The following is a 14,980-nucleotide window of genomic DNA, read 5'->3' as shown; positions in this document are numbered from 1 at the left end:
TCTACTCATCTGACAAAGGGCTAATATCCAGAACCTACAAAGAACTCAAACAAATTTACAAGAAAAAAACAAACAACCCCATCAAAAAGTGGGCAAAGGATATGAACAGACATTTCTCAAAAGAGGACATTCATATAGCCAACAGACATATGAAAAAATGCTCATCATCTCTGGCCATCAGAGAAATGCAAATCAAAACCACAATGAGATACCATCTCACACCAGTTAGAATGGCAATCATTAAAAAGTCAGGAAACAACAGGTGCTGGAGAGGATGTGGAGAAATAGGAACACTTTTACACTGTTGGTGGGACTGTAAACTAGTTCAACCATTATGGAAAACAGTATGGCGATTCCTCAAGGATCTAGAACTAGAAGTACCATAGGACCCAGCCATCCCATTACTGCGTATATACCCTAAGGATTACAAATCATGCTGCGATAAAGACACATGCACACGTTTGTTTACTGCGGCACTATTCACAATAGCAAAGACTTGGAATCAACCCAAATGTCCATCAGTGACAGACTGGATTAAGAAAATGTGGCACATATACACCATGGAATACTATGCAGCTATAAAAAAGGATGAGTTTGTGTCCTTTGTAGGGACATGGATGCAGCTGGAAACCATCATTCTCAGCAAACTATCGCAAGAACAGAAAACCAAACACCGCATGTTCTCACTCATAGGTGGGAACTGAACAATGAGATCACTTGGACACAGGAAGGGGAACATCACACACCGGGGCCTATCACGGGGAGGGGGGAGGGAGGAGGGATTGCATTGGGAGTTATACCTGATGTAAATGATGAGTTGATGGGTGCTGACGAGTTGATGGGTGCAGCACACCAACATGGCACAAGTATACATATGTAACAAACCTGCACATTATGCACATGTACCCTAGAACTTAAAGTGTAATAAAAAAAAATCGAACAGAATAGAAAAATATAGAAAACAGAATATACTACAAGTACTAAAGATAAGTACTGTTTCATGAAAAAAATCTTAAATTATTTAAATACATTGTGTAGTCACACACATATAGATGCATACAAACATATATAAAACAAATGTATCTGTATATGTGTGCTGGGTCATAATGTAGTTTTTTTTTTACTATAACTCAAAATATAAAAAGTGTCTACTGGCCAGGCGCAGTGGCTCATGCCTGTAATCCCAGCACTTTGGGAGGCCGAGGGTGGTGGATCACCTGAGGTCAGGAGTTCAAGACCCGCCTGGCCAACATGGTGAAACCCCATCTCTACTAAAAATAAAAATAAAAAATTAGCCAGGTGTGTGGCACATGCCTGTAGTTCCAACTATGCCGGAGGCTGAGGCAGGAGGATCACTTGAACCGGGAGGCAGAGGTTGCCGTGAGCCAAGATCACACCACTGCACTCTAGCCTAGAGTTGAGACCCTGTCTGAAAAACAAACAAAAAAAACAAAGTACTACCAACAGTAGATATTTTTCTTCATAAACCAAGAAGCATTTTCTATTCTTTGTGAAACAAATCATCCATTTAGAGTTAACCTTAAGAGATTCTTCTTTTTCAAAAAAATGTCATAGTAAAAGAAAAAAGCTAATAAACTTGATTTTATATATTCATAGTTTACAGCCTTACATCATTTCCAATACCCTTTCTCAATCTAAACATTTGTTTCATTGCAAATGCCCTCCTCTTTTAGTCTCCTCCTCCTCCTGCTATATGGTCTTCTCTGTCTACAACGCTGATTCCTCTTAATCCTGCTATCTCCTAATTATAGAAATTATCTTTCTCCTTGAGAACACTGCAATCCCTTCTGTACATTTTTCCCTTGCAGAAAATCTACCTGTTTGCATGGCTTTAAATAATATTTATATTTTGACTGGGCACGGTGGCTCACACCTGTAATCCCAGCCCTTTGGGAGGCCGAGGCAGGTGGATCACAAAGTCAGGAGATCGAGACCATCCTGGCTAACATGGTGAAACTCCGTCTCAACTAAAAATACAAAAAAAATTAGCCAGGCATGGTGGCGGGTACCTGTAGTCCCAGCTACTCAGGAGGCTGAGGCAGGAGAATGGCATGAACCTGGGAGGCGGAGTTTACAGTGAGCCGAGATTATACCACTGCACTCCAGCCTGGGCAACAGAGCAAGACTCTGTCTCAAAAAAAAAAAAAAAAAAAAAATTTATATTTTGTCTCTGTCTTCTAGGTGCCTCTATCCTTGTGAAAGAGACATATATACATGCTGTGCTCTTTCATGGCTCTTGCTTGTGCATAAACTATTCCCTCTGCCAAAGGAAAAAGCCCAGCTACAAATGAAAGATGAGGAGGAGGAGGATATAAAGTTAAGAAATTTGCTTGCTCATTTTTTTTTTGAAGGGAATGACTTGCTAAGGAGATTGAATCAACAAAAAGGGAAGTTGTATTTATTTAATAATTCTTAGAGGAAATAATTACTGGAGCAAGGTCTTGAAGAGTTGAAATTTAGTCAGTAGTTGTAAAGATCTCGGATGGAATAAAGATGGATATATCTCTTCTACAAAGATTGGAGGAATATAAATAAGGATGAGAATGTCTATAGGCATTTGGGAGAGAGGTGCAGATATAATACCATATATCTGCATGGCATTATACATCAACAGAAGCTGATGGCCTTTATTTTTATTTGTAAAGCAGCGGGTATAACGAGCATGATGGGGAAGGTGGTGGGGTTAGAGAATTCTGGAGAACGATACAAAGTTTACAAAAGCACTTTGGAGCATGAAAGAGGATACTGATTAGGACCCGCAGGAAGCTTTGAGGGTGTAGTTAAGGGTGCAACAACGAATTGATTGTGGTTCCAATTTCTTCTGCTGTTGTCCTACGCAGCCTCTGGGGTAGGCATGAAGAAGGTAAAGGATCAGTTGATTGAGTTTTACTAGGCAGATGCAACATAAGGCAATGAGGGCAAAGGGATTAAAAACACGGGTCAAAATGGTTAAAATGATTGATGGAGAAGAAAATAATTCTGGCTGGGTGTGGTGGCCATGCCTATAATCCCTGCACTTAGGAAGACAGAGGCAAGAAGATAGCTTGAGCACAGGAATTCAAGACCTGCCTGGGCAACATAGTGAGACCCCATTCTCCAAAAAAAGGAAAAAAGAAGACAAAAAAAAAAGTAGGAAATAATTATAAGAGGTGTATGATAAACTGAAATAAAATGGGAGAGTCAAGAAACTAGAGCTCTGTGACATGGAAAAACATATTAAAGGAGTAGGGGAGTAAAAAGCTAAAAGGCTGGGAAAAATGGTCATAGATTCATATTAGGTTTTGGTATTTTAGAGGAGAGGAATTCTGGGTGATGGGTATGGCTATGTGTGTATGGGGCTAAAGTACAGTGTAACTGAAAATGACTGTCCACAAGGACAATGAAGTCATCCAGCATGATACGAAAAATTAAGATAGAGATTGACTGGGAGCCAGGAGTCCAAGTTCACAGTGAGCAACCAAGAGGTCAGCAGATGCTAACGAACAGGAGTGGCAGAAATAGAACAATACTGATGCTTAGAAGAAGATTCATTTTTATAGAAATACACAGAAATGCTGATTTGGAAGAACAATGGTAGCTAAGAGAATGCTGGACTCAGTCTCTTGTCTTCTGGCAGCTCTTTCTCACTGACTCTTTTTACCTTTTTCCATCTCCTGACTCTCAATACTCTATAAAAGAGAACGATCAGCCTCTAGTTGAAGGGGCTGCTGAAAAAGGTTATCTGAGTAAGATGCTTCCAGAAGTTGTGGACAAGCCAGGAAAAAAATCATCCAAAAAACAAATTAGTAAAGTCATGAAACTATTCATCTTTAGACTAATTCACACTAATATCTGGTTTATGATTATGCTAGTTATAAGATTATGGTATTTCTAAAGTCTTTGCCAAGAGATGAGAGTATATTCTCAATAGCAGGCATGTAATTTACATATTAAATATGAAAAGAAAAAATAGAGTAATTTTATATTTTTGATATTAAATACAATTACAGACTAAAATTTTTTTCATAAATTACTGCTCAGGGGATAGATACATTACATTCAAAGGGATAGGTATTCCAGTTACTAGGCTGTAAATTTGGCAGTGTAACAGGAACTATGTGTAAGGTTTCGAGTCTAGATGAAATATCCTTCTGAATTGAACTCACTTTGTTCAGATTCTGTACTCATGAAACTATCTGATTATTAACTAGGTCTCACAGGACTCTTGATGCCTAAGGTAGTGCTCTAGAGTAATGTTTCCAAAATTTTTCACTATAAAGACATTGTTTTACTAATATATATTAGGTATGTTACAACAATACATGTATGAAAAATAAAATTCAAAAGACTCAGACATAAATTTATATAAGTTCCAACATTTTTTTCTCACATTCCAATGGCATACTGTAGATGCTACTCTGGAGGCCAGTGCTTTAGAGAAATAAGTATGAGTGTTCTAGGCAATGAAAAGGTATAAAACTGCCATCATTGATAAGCTGGAACTATGTAATTCATCTCTGGCTAAAATGATAATATCAAGTTTCTGACTCTTTAAGCTTTGAACTGGGCCACAGTGAAGCTATACCAAGCTACTGCCTCTCAATGAAGTCCCAATATCCTTTTGACTGAAGATTCTAGGCAATGACCACAGAAAGCTTAAACATTGAGAAACCAGATGTGTTCTTATCCCAGCTAAGAAAATACCTCTTAAGTGTAGTATAGTAAGGAAAACAAGACTCAATTTAAAAACAATGATCATTGATCAGAAGTTTCAACAATGATATGGTATAATTTATCCTTCCCTGGCAGGAGAAAAAAAAAAAAAAAGTCTCTTAATTACTCACCTGAATAAAATGTGTTGATTTTGGCAAGTTCTTTTTCACAGGTTTGGAAAAATTTCTCTTCAAACTTGGCAAAATACCTCTTTACTGTGTCCTCATCTGTAACTGAAAGACAAGAAAATGATATTTAAATTTAATGCCCAAAGGCCAATTGAGAAAACTAAGGAAACAAAAACTAAGATTACTTTTTGAGTTTTTAAAATGACAACTTTATATATATTTCTCTGAAAAAATGAATTGTGAACCATATTAAGCAAAGACTAATCAAAGGCCTCTTCAGGCCAAGTGCGGTGGCTCATGCCTGTAATCCCAGTACTTCCGGGGGCCAAGGCGGGCAGATCACTTGAGGTCAGGCGTTCAAGACCAGCCTGGCCAACATGGTGAAACCCCGTCTCTACTAAAAATACAAAACTTAGCTGGGCGTGGTGGTGGGCACCTGTAATCCCACCTACTTGGGAGGCTGAGGGAGGTGGAGGCTGCAGTGAGCCAAGATTGCACTACTGCACTCCATCCTGGGTAACAGAGCAAGACCCCATTTCAAAAACACAGAAACAAAAACAAAACAAAAAAACCTCTTCATAAGACCACACACAAGCCTTCTTTAAGTGAATGAGAGTTTCCTAAAGCTCTACTATAATAAATTTATAATGTGGGAGAAAATAAGGTTCTAAGACTGTAGAAGATAAAAAAAACTGTAGACAGAATTGATCAAGGAAGATTCAAGGTACTAGGGGCTGAGCGGAGTAGAATTCATTCAGCAAGAGAATAAATATCTCGGGGAAGGAAAAAATGCAAAGCAAAGGTATGAAGACATGAATGTATAATATGTTTCTGGGGAAAACGAGTTGATTTTATTCTATATTAAATTGCTATCTATTTTACTTTAACTGTACCACATACAGAGAAAGAAGTGTGCACTGAATAGTGTAAATTACAAGTTCCAAACCTTCAGGAGCTGGGAAGGTAACATAAATGTGTTGAGCAAGTAGATGATTGTGCAAACGTGGTGAGAAATGACAAAGTGACACCTTCAGGAGAAGGAGTGGTTGGGATTCTGACAAGCTGGAAAGGATATGTCTGTCTAGTTGCTGCCATGTGGTGATGTCGGCCCAGTTTGTCAAATCTTTCCATTTTTCAGGAGAAGCTATAAATCCAGATATTTTAAAAACACTGTGTGGGCCAATCAATACATGTCTCTGCAGGCTGGATTCACTTTGTCAGTTCTGTCATGTAGCCTATCAACCTACTGAATCCCATATGTAGAGATATATGTAACTTCAGGAACCCAAGCCTAAAAGGGTAGGTTTCTTGGCCAAGTGAGATCTATGTAGACTCTCTAGATGCTAATAATATTAATAATGCACATGTATGTTCATTGCAGCACTATTCACAATAGCAAAGACTTGGAATCAACCCAAATGCCCATCAGTGACAGACTGGATTAAGAAAATGTGGCACATATACACCATGGAACACTATGCAGCCATCAAAAAGGATGAGTTTGTGTCCTTTGTAGGGACTGCTGGAAACCATCATTCTTAGCAAACTATCACAAGAACAGAAAACCAAACACCGCATGTTCTCACTCATAGGTGGGAACTGAACAATGAGATCACTTGGACTTAGGAAGGGGAACATCACACACCGGGGCCTATCATGGGGAGGGGGGAGGAGGGAGGGATTGCATTGGGAGTTATACCTGATGTAAATGACCAGTTGATGGGTGCAGCACACCAACATGGCACAAGTATACATATGTAACAAACCTGCACGTTGTGCACATGTACCCTACAACTTAAAGTATAATAATAATAAATAAATTAAAAAATAATAATAATAATATAGAACTATCCTATTTCTGGATCTCTGAGGTACTCTAAGATTGAAAAGTGTAGAAAAAGTATAGGTTCCTTTCTGAGCCCCAGGTCCCCCAAAACTCAGTGCAGTCCCAGAAACTCTTAAAATACTCCACCTGTCTAGGAATAAGGAAAATGGTCCAAAAGCAGTATGTGATACGCATACACATATACATAAATTCATATTATTGCATGGTATAATTTGTAGTACCAGAGATATTTTAAAGAAAAACAAGGCCGGGCGCGGTGGCTCACACCTGTAATCCCAGCACTTTGGGAGGCCAAGATGGGCGGATCACGAGGTCAGGAGATCGAGACCATCCTGGCTAACACGGTGAAACCCCGTCTCTACCAAAAAATACAAAAAACTAGCCGGGCGAGGTGGCGGGCGCTTGCAGTCCCAGCTACTCGGGAGGCTAAGGCAGGAGAATGGCGTAAACCCGGGAGGTGGAGCTTGCAGTGAGCTGAGATCCGGCCACTGTACCCCAGCCTGGGAGACAGAGCGAGACTCCGTCTCAAAAAACAAACAAAAAGAAAAACAAAAGCTTAAGGTTCTAAAAAGCATGCTGAATCCATTCATTTTATTTGAATAACACTGCACAAAACTTTTATTTAAACATACCTGCTTCTCTAATTCATATGCTTTAGACTTGAGCAGATAATGCAGGATGTTGTATTGATTCTGCAGTAAAACAGGATGGCCACTTTAAACTCCGCAATCTAGGTACAATAAGGGCTACAGCTGCCCAAGGTCATTGGGAATTACTTTTTTCAAAGCATGAAGCAGGCCACAGCTTTTTCTTTCTTTCTTTCCTGCCTTTTTTTTTTTTTTTAAAGCTGAGTTTGAGTTAAGGAAACTCCATGGTAACAGATGCAGCTCTTACAATAGCATCTGAATAGCTGATTTAAAATAAGAGTAACAGCTTATTCTAATTAATTATCTAATTATTTTTATTTTATTCTCTATTGTTAGGAAAGAAAACCCAAAAGTAAAACATGGGCTTGGTTGGTCATATTTACTGTGTTTTCCTCTTAACAGACAACTTTTATTAACATAAAGCAATAGAAATACAACTGTTCAGCAAAATGATTTAAACATAGCTTCTGTTCTTAAAATAATTTTTAATATATATTAATGTTCACATAGGTTGTATATTCAACATCAGCTATTTATAGTATGACCAAGAATTCAGAAACAAAAAATCTAGGCCTCTGAGAAATTAAAATATACATAAACTCCATGTGTTAAAGCATGAATATTCTACCCATGAATCAGTCTCCTAAGAATTTATTTCTTTGCTTTAAAGATTTTTTATCTGGCCAGGTGTGATGGCTCATGCCTGTAATCCCAGCATTTTGGGAGGCCGAGGCAGAGGGGATCACCTGAGGTCAGAAGTTCAAGACCAGCCTGACCAACATGGTGAAACCCTGTCCTGTCTCTGCTAAAAATATAAAAATTAGTTGGGCATGGTGGCTCCTGCCTGTAATCCTAGCTACTCGGGAGGCTGAGGCAGGAGAACTGCTTGAACCTGGGCGGAGGTGGAGGTTGCAGTGAGCTGAGATCCCACCACTGGACTCCAGCCTGGGTGACAGAGCAAGACTTCATCTCAAAAGGAAAAAAAAAAAAAAGAAGAGAGAGAGATTGTTTTATCTAAAACACCGGCAGTTTGTTTAGTTTTCTAGTTCAGACATAAAATAGCCACTAATCAGAAGAAGGTAGAGTAAGGTTACAGTAACATGCACACACACAGACCAAGAAAAAAAAAAAAAAAAAAAACTAAGAGAAGGAGAAAAATATAAATAAAAACAGCAAGAATTGTGTGCAAAATAAGTTAAATGAAGGACAATGTTTTTGCCTTCTCAGATATCAAAAGACTTGGTAAACTACTGTAATTAAAAGTACACTTTTAGTAAATAAGAAAAACACAGCAAAAAGAACAGAGTCCAGAAGTAAATCTTCATATATATAGAAATTTAGATTACGATAAAGGAGGCCTCAAATCTTAGTGAGAAAAGAATGAATTATACATCAATAGGGCTGGGTCAACCAGCCATCAATTTAGAAGAAACTCAAAATGGAGTTAAAGAAATGATATAAAACACTATAAAAAACAGAACATTTAAATAATTCCACATGGGGAAGGCCTTCTTAATATTACACAAAACACAGAAGCCATAAAGGAAATGATTGACACTTACACAAAATAAAAATTTCCATTTCACAAAACACCACAAGCAAATTAAAAGAAAAGCAGCAGAAATATATATCTACAACATTTAAAATAAATAACATGCAAAATATATTTTTTAAAATTCTTACAAGTCAATATTAAAAAGATAATTTGATTCTGTAAGAAAAGTAGGTTAATTACAGCAATTCATAGAAAAAGAAATATAAATGGCCAATGAACAAATGAAAGGATGCCAGATGTCATATAAATGCAACTTTTTTAAAAAAGGAAATACAGCTCTTCAACCATCAGGTTAGAAAGAGTTTTAAAATAGTGGTATCATTTGGCAATGGTAAGGATAAATGAACATACTCATTCCTTGTTGATGGAAGTGTAAATTTTAGGAAGACAATTTGGCAGTAGCTATCAAAATTTTCAGTGTTTAATCCCTCATGTAGGAAATGTATTCTAAAGGAATCTCTATACAAGTGGATTTATTTCCAAGGATCTTCATTCACTTTTTTTTTTTTTTTTTGAGACACAGTCTTGCTCTGTCTGGACTGAAACAGACAGGCTGGAGTGAAACGGCATGATCTTGGCTCACTGCAACCTACACTTCCCGGGTTCAAGCGATTCTCCTGTCTCAGCTTCCCAAGTAGCTGGGATTACAAGTGCCCGCCATCATGCCCAGCTAATTTTTGTATTTTTAGTAGAGATGGGGTTTCACCATGTTGGTCAGGCTGGTCTCAAACTCCTGATCTCAGGTCATCCACCTGCCTCAACCTCCCAAAGTGCTGGGATTACAGGTGTGAGCTACCACGCCCTGCCTCACCACTGTTTTTAATAGTGAAAAAGAAACAAATTGATGTCCAAAAGGGGAGTGGTTAAGTAAATTATGATATTACGTAACACTATGCATTTAAAAAATAATATACATACATCCTGGTGTGTATAAAAAATCAAGAAACACTGTTGAGGAAAAAATAAATAACAGAATATATATAGCACGATCCCATTAATGGAAAATATGTACATAAGTTAATATTCATATGTGCATTCATAGAAAGATTGCAAGGATGCATAACAATGTGTTGTGGTTACCTCTTTTGAAAGGGGAGTAGGTATGAGAAGGATTCTCACATTTTGCTATCTTCAATTATTATATTGTTTGAACCCATTAAAATGAAAAGGTATTCATAAAGGATAAATAAATTATACTGTATAAATAAAGGATATTATTAACTGGAAGAAAAAAAGAAACATACCATATCCAGACCTTTAAACTATACATAGTAAAAACTAATCAGCCCAGCATAGCTAGTTGAATAGAGTTTTTTCATTTGTTTGTTTGTTTGTTTTGAGACAGCGCCTAGCTGTGTCACCCAGGCTGAAGTGCAGTGGCATATTCATAGCTCACTACAGCCTCAACCTCCCAGGCTCAATCGAGCCTCCCACCTTAGCCTCCCTAGTAGCTGGGACCACAGGAAATAGATTATCTATACCAGAATATAGCGGTATATAGAATGATTAAGCCTTTCACTTCAGTTATGAGAAACTTACAGAATGCTAATGTACAGAACATCAATTTCTATTATAAGATGCTTCCAATAATGTACCTGCTGAATGTCAGAAATCAGTAACTCTGAATTGGAGAATCAGAGAATTTCAGCATTCAAAAATCAACTAGCCCAATATTCTTATTTTACAGATGAGAAAACTGAGGTACAAAGAGCCTAGGTGACGTGAGTTTTCCCCTCCCCAATATCAATATAAGTTTTATAGAAAAATCACTGTATTTTATAAAATAGGGAATATAAACATATTAACTGTATAAAAGTGACTACTAAGAGCTACATGGGTATTATGAGTGAACTGTGTCTCACCCAAAATCATATGTGGAAGCCCTAACCCCACAATGTGACTTGTATTTGGAGACAGGGCCTTTAAAGAGGCAATTAAGGTTAAACGAGGACTTAAGATTAATGGAACCTTAATCCCACAAAACTAGTGTTCCTATAAAAAAAGAGACACCAGAGATCCCCCACTGCCCCCGCCCAACACATAAGCGCGTGCTCTCTCTCTCCCTCTGCCTCCCTCACTCCAGTCACACACAGAGGATAGGCCATGTGTGGGGAAATGCTTGCAAAGAGGAAAAGAGGCCTTACTAGAAACCATTTCTGCCTGCATCTTGATCATGGACTTTCAAGCCTCCAGAAATATGAGAAAACAAATTTCTGTTGTTTAAGGCACCCAGTCTGTACTATTATGCTACGGCAGTCTGAGTAGACTAATACAATGGGCTAAACATGTCCTGAATTCAATAATTAGTCACAAAAGACTAAGCTTAGAGAGAGCTAGCATAAATAAGTACAAATATTAGCAAGCTATATTAACAATAAGATTAGCAGTAACAGAAAAAAGGAAGTCAAACGAGTGAAAAAAATAAAAACAGGTAAAGAACGACTTAAAGAACACCGTCTTAGAGATTCCCTTGCTCTGAGTTAAATAAATATTAAATGAGTCAGTTATACTAAAATAGAGACACACAGTTACACTGAGAGAGAGAGAGAAAGACTGATTTCTTTGTCATCTCTATAATCGTCTTATCTCCAACTTGCATTTGTGGATGACAGACAATTGCTTTCTCATCCACCCTGCAAACCATTAATAGAAAATGATTCTTTGCTTGAACCTAGGAGGCGGAGGTTGCAGTGAGCCGAGATCGCGCCACCATACTCCAGCCTGGGTGTCAGAGACTGTCTCAAAAAGAAAATAATTCTTTAAGAGTACCGATCAAGGTAAAATACTCCTACTGCATAGCAGCCACCATGAAGTGCTTTTTACAGCAACATTCAGGAATATTTTCATTTTTATTCTATTAATGTCATCAAATTTTCTCATGCAATCTCTGGGTTAAATACATAAAAGGCCAATCTTCTCAAAAACCATTTCTTTAAAACCACTATTAACACCATCAAATATCTTTAATGTTCCATTCAAGTTTTTATTCTCAATTTTCTTAATTTCCAGATCTGTGAGACGTTTAGGACGGGGATTATGTCTTTTTAAAATCTGTATAGATGATATATACCCAACATAATGTCTGATACACAGTATGTGCTCCACACACTATTTTTAAAATTGTAAATGTTGAAACCATGTTCTCATTTTTTGAAAATTATGATACTTTATTAAAGTAAAAAAAAAAACCTCCAATAATTGGATAGTCACATGCAAAAGAATGAAGTTAGACTCCCACACAGATACAAAAATTAAGTCAAAAGTGATCAAAGATCTAAATGTAAGAGCTAAAACTACATTAGCTCTTAGAAGAAAACACAGGTAAAAATCTTCCTGATCTCAGATGGGATAATCGTTTCTTAGATATGACACCAAACACATAAGCAATAAATTAAAAAATTGATAGATTGAACTTTATCAAAATTAAAAACTTTTCTGCTTAAAAGGGCACTATCAAAAAAGTAAAAGACAAACACAATGGGAGAAAACATTTGCAAACCCATATCAAAACTATCTGACAAGGGTTTAGTACCCAGAATATAAAAAGACTTACAACTCTTTCATCTCTTTTAGAAAATATGCCAAAAAGACTCCTCTAACTCAACAATAAGACATATAACCAAATTTTTAAAAATGGACGAAGAATCTGAATAGACATTTCTCCAAAGAAGACACATAAATGACCAATAAGTACATGAAAATATTTCAACACATCAGTCATTAGTGAAATACAAATCAAATGACAATGAGATACCATCTCATACCCATTAGAATAGCTATAATTTAAAAAGGCAATAATAAGGGTTGGTAAGAATATGGAGAAATTAGAACCCTCATATATTACTGGTAAGAATGTTAAATGATGCAGCTACTTGGGAAGCCAGTTCGGTAGTTCCTCAACAAGTTAAAAACAGATTACCATATGATTCAACAGTTCTACTTCTAGGTACATACCCAAGAGAAGTAAAAACATATGTTCACAGAAAAACTCATATATGAATGTTCATAGCAACATTATTTATAATATCAAAAAGTAGAAACAACCCAAATGTCTCCCGATGGATAAGTGGATAAACAAAATGTAGTATATCCATACAACTGAATACAATTCAGCCACAGAAAGGAGTAATGTACGGTTCCATGCTATGACATGGATGAACTCTGAAAATATTATGCTAAGAGAAAGAAGCCAGACAGTAAAGATCACATGTTGTATGAATCCATTTATATGAAATGTCCAGAATATATAAATCCATAGAGACAGAGAGTAGAGTGGTGTGGCAGGCAGGGGCTGGGGGAAGGAGGAGTGGAGAGTGATGAAAATGTTCTTGAATTAGATAGTGGTGATGGCTGCACAAACTTGTGAATATATTAGAGACCTTTGAATTACACACTTTATTTATTTATTTATTTATTTATTTATTTATTTATTTTTGAGACAAAGTCTTGCTCTGTTGCTGAGACTGTAGTGGAATGGCGTGATCTTGGCTCACTGCAACCTCTGCCTTCCGGGTTCAAGTGATTGTCCTGCCCCAGCCTCCTGAGTAGGTGGGATTATAGGTGCCCACCACCACACCCAATTTTTGTATTTCTACTGGAGATGAGGTTTCACCATGTTGGCCAGGCTGGTCTCTAACTCCTGACCTCAGGTGATCCACCCACCTCAGCCTCCCAAAGTGCTGGGATTACAGGTATGAGCCACCATGCCCAGTCTTGAATTATACACTTTAAAAGAGTGAATTTTATAATATGTGAATTATATTAATAAAATGTATTTATTCAACAAATAATTATTGTACCTATTAGATGCTAGGCTCTCTATTAAATGCTAGGGATATGATGAATGAGATAAATGTGGCTCCTGCCCTCATACAGTTTACATTCTAGCGACTGAGGCAGAAAGAAATCTACACAAATAAACAAAGAATTACAAACTATAAAAAGTGAATGAAGACAACAAATAGGGTGATGAGACAGAGCGTAAGAACTGGGATAGATAGCTATCCTTTCTGGCTGGGTAAAAAACGATCAGAAAACATCTCTTTTTAAGAGATGACATTTAATCTAAGACTGAACCTAAAGGATAAGAAAGAACAAGGACAAAATAATTCCCAACAGAGGGAAGAGCATGTTAGAAAAGAAACTGAGATGCCTGAAGAACTGAAAGAAGCTCACTATGTGACTGCCACCAGGTGGTGATAGGAGGTGAGGTAACGGAGGCAGATAAAGGCCCTTTCATGCACAAAGCCCATGTTACGAAGTTTGAACTTTATTCTAAGTGCCATAGAAAATATTGATGAGTTTTAGGGGGAAGCCTAAATAGGAGAATTAGTTTCTGTTTTATTAAATGATAATTTTAAAATCACATTTCCTAGGAAATTAGGTGAGAAAATGAAGGAGAAGGAGAAGTATTCTATCCTCAAATAAATCTGGGAATTATGAATATAAAACAGGATTAAACTGACTTTTTAAAGGTAGTTCTCACTCTTGGGTGGGTTGGCTTCCAGGGGACAAAGGGGCATTTGGCAATATCTGGAGATACTTGTGGTTGTCACAGCTGGGCAACCACGAGTATATTTATTAGAGTCTAATGGGTAGGGGTCAAGGATGCTGCTAAATAGTCTACAATTTCCAGGAGAGCAATCCTTCCCACTGCCTGCTCCAAACACAGAATTATCCAGTCCAAAATGTCAACAGTATCAAGGTTGAGAAACTCTGTTTTAAGGCAAAAAAAAGCTTGACTATGCTAATATACACTGTTATTCTATGAGAAGTGGAACTAATACATTGTGTTTCCCAAAGTTATTTATAAGAAGACAATCCTTGGTGGTAGAGGGGGAATGATGGCAGAAAGATGGAGAAAGGGTTGTAGAATACCTATTAAAATCTGCAGGAATAGGCCAGGCATGGTGGCTCATGCCTGTAATCTCAGCGTTTCAGGAGACTGAGGTGGGAGAACTGCTTGAGCCCAGGAGTTGGAGACCAGCCTGGACAACTTAGGGAGACCCAGTCTCTACAAAAAAAAATTTTTTAATTAGCTGGGTGTGGTAGTGTGCGCCTGTGGTCCCAGCTACTTGGGAGGTTGAGGTGG

The 14,980-nt window shown here is 37.5% G+C and overlaps 1 protein-coding gene across 3 annotated transcripts in view; it reads right to left on the bottom strand.

Moving 5' to 3' along the window:
• The window catches only part of XPR1 (xenotropic and polytropic retrovirus receptor 1), a 257,324-nt gene that overhangs the window by 96,313 nt on the left and 146,031 nt on the right, over positions 1 to 14,980 (bottom strand). For all 3 annotated transcript variants that reach the window (XM_045399533.3, XM_045399577.3, XM_074027870.1), the window contains one exon: positions 4,845 to 4,946. In XM_045399533.3, coding sequence (XP_045255468.1) covers positions 4,845 to 4,946 — 102 coding nt within the window. The remainder of the gene's footprint in view (positions 1 to 4,844; positions 4,947 to 14,980) is intronic.

Source organism: Macaca fascicularis, chromosome 1 (assembly GCF_037993035.2).
Source record: "Macaca fascicularis isolate 582-1 chromosome 1, T2T-MFA8v1.1".
Taxonomy (NCBI): Eukaryota; Metazoa; Chordata; class Mammalia; order Primates; family Cercopithecidae; genus Macaca; species Macaca fascicularis.
Note: the sequence above shows the minus strand (reverse complement) of the source record. Positions and strands in the feature narration are given on the sequence as shown.